Source organism: Geospiza fortis, unplaced genomic scaffold (genome assembly GCF_000277835.1).
Source record: "Geospiza fortis unplaced genomic scaffold, GeoFor_1.0 C13887316, whole genome shotgun sequence".
Classification (NCBI taxonomy): Eukaryota; Metazoa; Chordata; class Aves; order Passeriformes; family Thraupidae; genus Geospiza; species Geospiza fortis.
Genome location: NW_005056182.1, coordinates 1 through 2,786, shown reverse-complemented (window position 1 = coordinate 2,786; position 2,786 = coordinate 1). Strand labels below are relative to the sequence as shown.

Here is a 2,786-nt window from a genome sequence, read left to right as displayed (position 1 = left end):
ATTCCTTTCGTTATTCTCTGCATTGCAGTTGCTGTCTTAAAACAAAGGCTGGTGTCAGTATTTTAGCTGTTTTCCTGGCAGTGCTGTACTGGCCTTTTCTGCCTAGGAACTAAGTGATGCAATTGTTTTAAGTAATTTCAAATGAGTCCTGAATTAGAGGTTGTCATGGTAGGTAGCCAACCTAGCATGTAATTTGTTGTACCTCGTAGCTAATTCACCTATGTGCCAAGTTTCCCAAAGTGTAGGTGTATTTTTCTTACACTGCATGCATGTTGTGGAATTAATTCCACTCAGTGTCTAAGCACCATCCAGCTGCCTGCTTGCTCTCCCCTGCTCCAAGTGGGACAGGAGAAGAAAATTAGAACAAAACCAAGGAAGCTTGTAGGTTGAAAGATAGCTTAATAAGTGAAGGAAAGATGAAGAAGAAAGGGGACAAAGAGGAGGAAATAATCCAACAAAAAAGTAAACCCTGAAACAAAACTAAAAACCCACCAGCAACACCCACAAGACTTGCTGTCTGCCACAAAAAAACCAATGCCCCCCATCCCGTCTCTTGGGCAATGCCTACCTTCTTCAAAAACCCCCTCCCCTCAGTTTGTATTGCAGTACATGACATTATACAGTATGGAACACCCCTTTAGTCAGTTCTGGTCAGCTCTTGGCTGTGTCCCCTCCCAAATTCCTCCACACTCCCAGTCTTCACACCAGGGGCACAGAGTTGGAGCTGGAGGGAAGAGAGAACCTTGATGTTGTGCAAGCTCTGTTCAGCAACAGCCAAAACATTGGTGCGTTTTTAACACTGGTTTAGTCAGAAGTCCAAAACATAGCACCACAGGGACTGCTATCCATCCCATATTGAGTACAAGAAGCTACACTTTCACCTGAAAGGCTCTGGTATGGTCAGTAGCCACAAACAAAATGTTTCTGGTGTTGCAGGTGAAGATTCATGCTGGCCCAAAGTTTGCATCTTACTTGACATTCAGTCCTTCAGAAGTGAAATCTCTGCGCATAGAATATGGGGACCTAGAATGCTGCATTGAGGTGGTGGACAGCGTTCAAGAGGCTGTTGAACATATCCACAAGTATGGAAGTTCCCACACGGATGTTATTATCACAGAGAATGGTTAGTGACCTGGCTCCTTCTTTAAGCTGCTGTTTTGGTTTGACTGCTAATTCCTGGTGTTAGTGCAACTAACTACATACATTGTAGTAGTCCGTCCCTTGGGTCTGTGCCAGTTCAAAACCTTACTAGAGCTGTGCCAAGACAAAGGCTGACTCTCCAACCAAACCAAGCCCAGAACTTCTGTGAATCAGCTGCAGTTAAGGTCACGTTGATCTGTGGCTGGCCAGTGTGAGTCAAGTAGGCTTCTGTTTCTATACTTCTTGCTGAGCTTAAATGCTTGTCACTAAAAGGCATGCATTCGATACCATAACTACTGCCACAGGACCTGGTGAACTAGTGATTTATATTGGAAGTAGAGTTGCTCTTGAAAGTCTGTCTTGTTGCTAAGGGCTACTGACCTCCAAGTTGCTTATGTGTGGCATTTCTGCTTAGTAGTTCTCAAATAGTACTTGCAATAGCAGTTGAGTTTAGGATTTCTCGGTATTTGGAACAATTCCATGTTTGAGACTAATGGAGAGCTGACTGTAGCTTAACTGTCTCAAAATGCTGTTTAGGGCAGCTGTTCTTTCTCCTTGGTCATGCAACTAAATCTGTCTTTAACTAAACTGAATGGAGTTAGAATTAGACATCTTTTTGCTTGCTTCTAATCTTTGTGTGCTTATTCTAAGATTTGCAGTTGTGTCTAATTGATAACCGTACTGGGAGGAAGGTAAAAATGAGCATGGCTTAGCCCAGGCTGTTTAAGTACTGTCTGATAAGGTCACACGTTAAAGTTGTATTGTTACGTATGTTCACTGTTTTATGCAGTGTTTATTGGCATACATGATCATTCTCTATGTAATGGATTTCATTTTTCTCTGCCTCTTTCCCAGAGAAAACAGCAGAGTTCTTCCTCCAGCATGTGGACAGCGCTTGTGTTTTCTGGAATGCCAGTACCCGATTCTCTGATGGCTATAGGTTTGGACTTGGTAAGAGGATAGATATTGTAGGGTTGTGACTGTAGAATTTTATGGTGTGTGAACAGTGTGGCAGTATGAATCTTGAAAGATAGGATTAGTCTCTTATCTTACTGTCTAAGAAAAGGTTTTCAGGAAAGGTAGTGTACAAAAAGTTGAAGCCTAGAAATTTCATCCACACAAAGGTATTTTGGATCCTTTGAAGCGCTATTCAATTGCAGTAAAGTATGCTGCATGTGTATAGTGATAGAACAATGGAATACAGGATGTGAAACTGCTGAACAGCTTTCCTTTTGTTTCTCCTTCTAACAATCTTGTAAAGAATGCAATGCTTCAGTCCTGCTGGGAAGATTGAGGTGCTGTCCAGTGTGTGAGTCCTGCTGTGTTAAGGAATGAAGGGTAGGAACTAAACTGAGTATCAACTGATTAAATAAACAGGTGCAGCTACTGTGAATTGCAGAAGATAAAGGAAACATTCCTTGAAGAGGTAGAAAATCAGAAGTCTCGACTACACGCTATTACTGTGTTAGCTGGAACAGTGTTCCATGTGACTGAAAAATTCCAGTTAAGGTCTTCCCATATGTCCTCAATGTGATAAAAAAGGATGTAAGATCATAATCTTTACTAGTTTAGCTTTTTTTCTTGTTTGAAGGATTATGCCCTTAGACCAGTCTTAAGAGCAATGTAGGAGATACCTCTCTCTCTCT

At 41.8% G+C, this 2,786-nt stretch overlaps 1 protein-coding gene across 1 annotated transcript; it reads left to right on the top strand.

The window, feature by feature from the left end:
• The first annotated feature begins 887 nt into the window (after positions 1-887).
• LOC115949344 (delta-1-pyrroline-5-carboxylate synthase-like) lies at positions 888-2,135 on the top strand. Its single transcript, XM_031065872.1, has 2 exons — positions 888-1,123; positions 1,996-2,135. The coding sequence occupies exons 1-2, from the start codon at positions 919-921 to the stop codon at positions 2,118-2,120; spliced, it is 330 nt and encodes a 109-aa protein (XP_030921732.1). The 5' UTR covers positions 888-918; the 3' UTR covers positions 2,121-2,135.
• The last annotated feature ends 651 nt before the right edge of the window (positions 2,136-2,786 follow it).

Excerpts from the sequence above, each read along its gene's own strand:
- LOC115949344 (XM_031065872.1), top strand. The coding sequence starts at position 919 with ATGTTTCTGGTGTTGCAGGTGAAGATTCATGCTGGCCCAAAGTTTGCA. Across the intron at positions 1,124-1,995 it reads TGTTATTATCACAGAGAATG|AGAAAACAGCAGAGTTCTTC; the intron begins GTTAGTGACCTG and ends CCTCTTTCCCAG.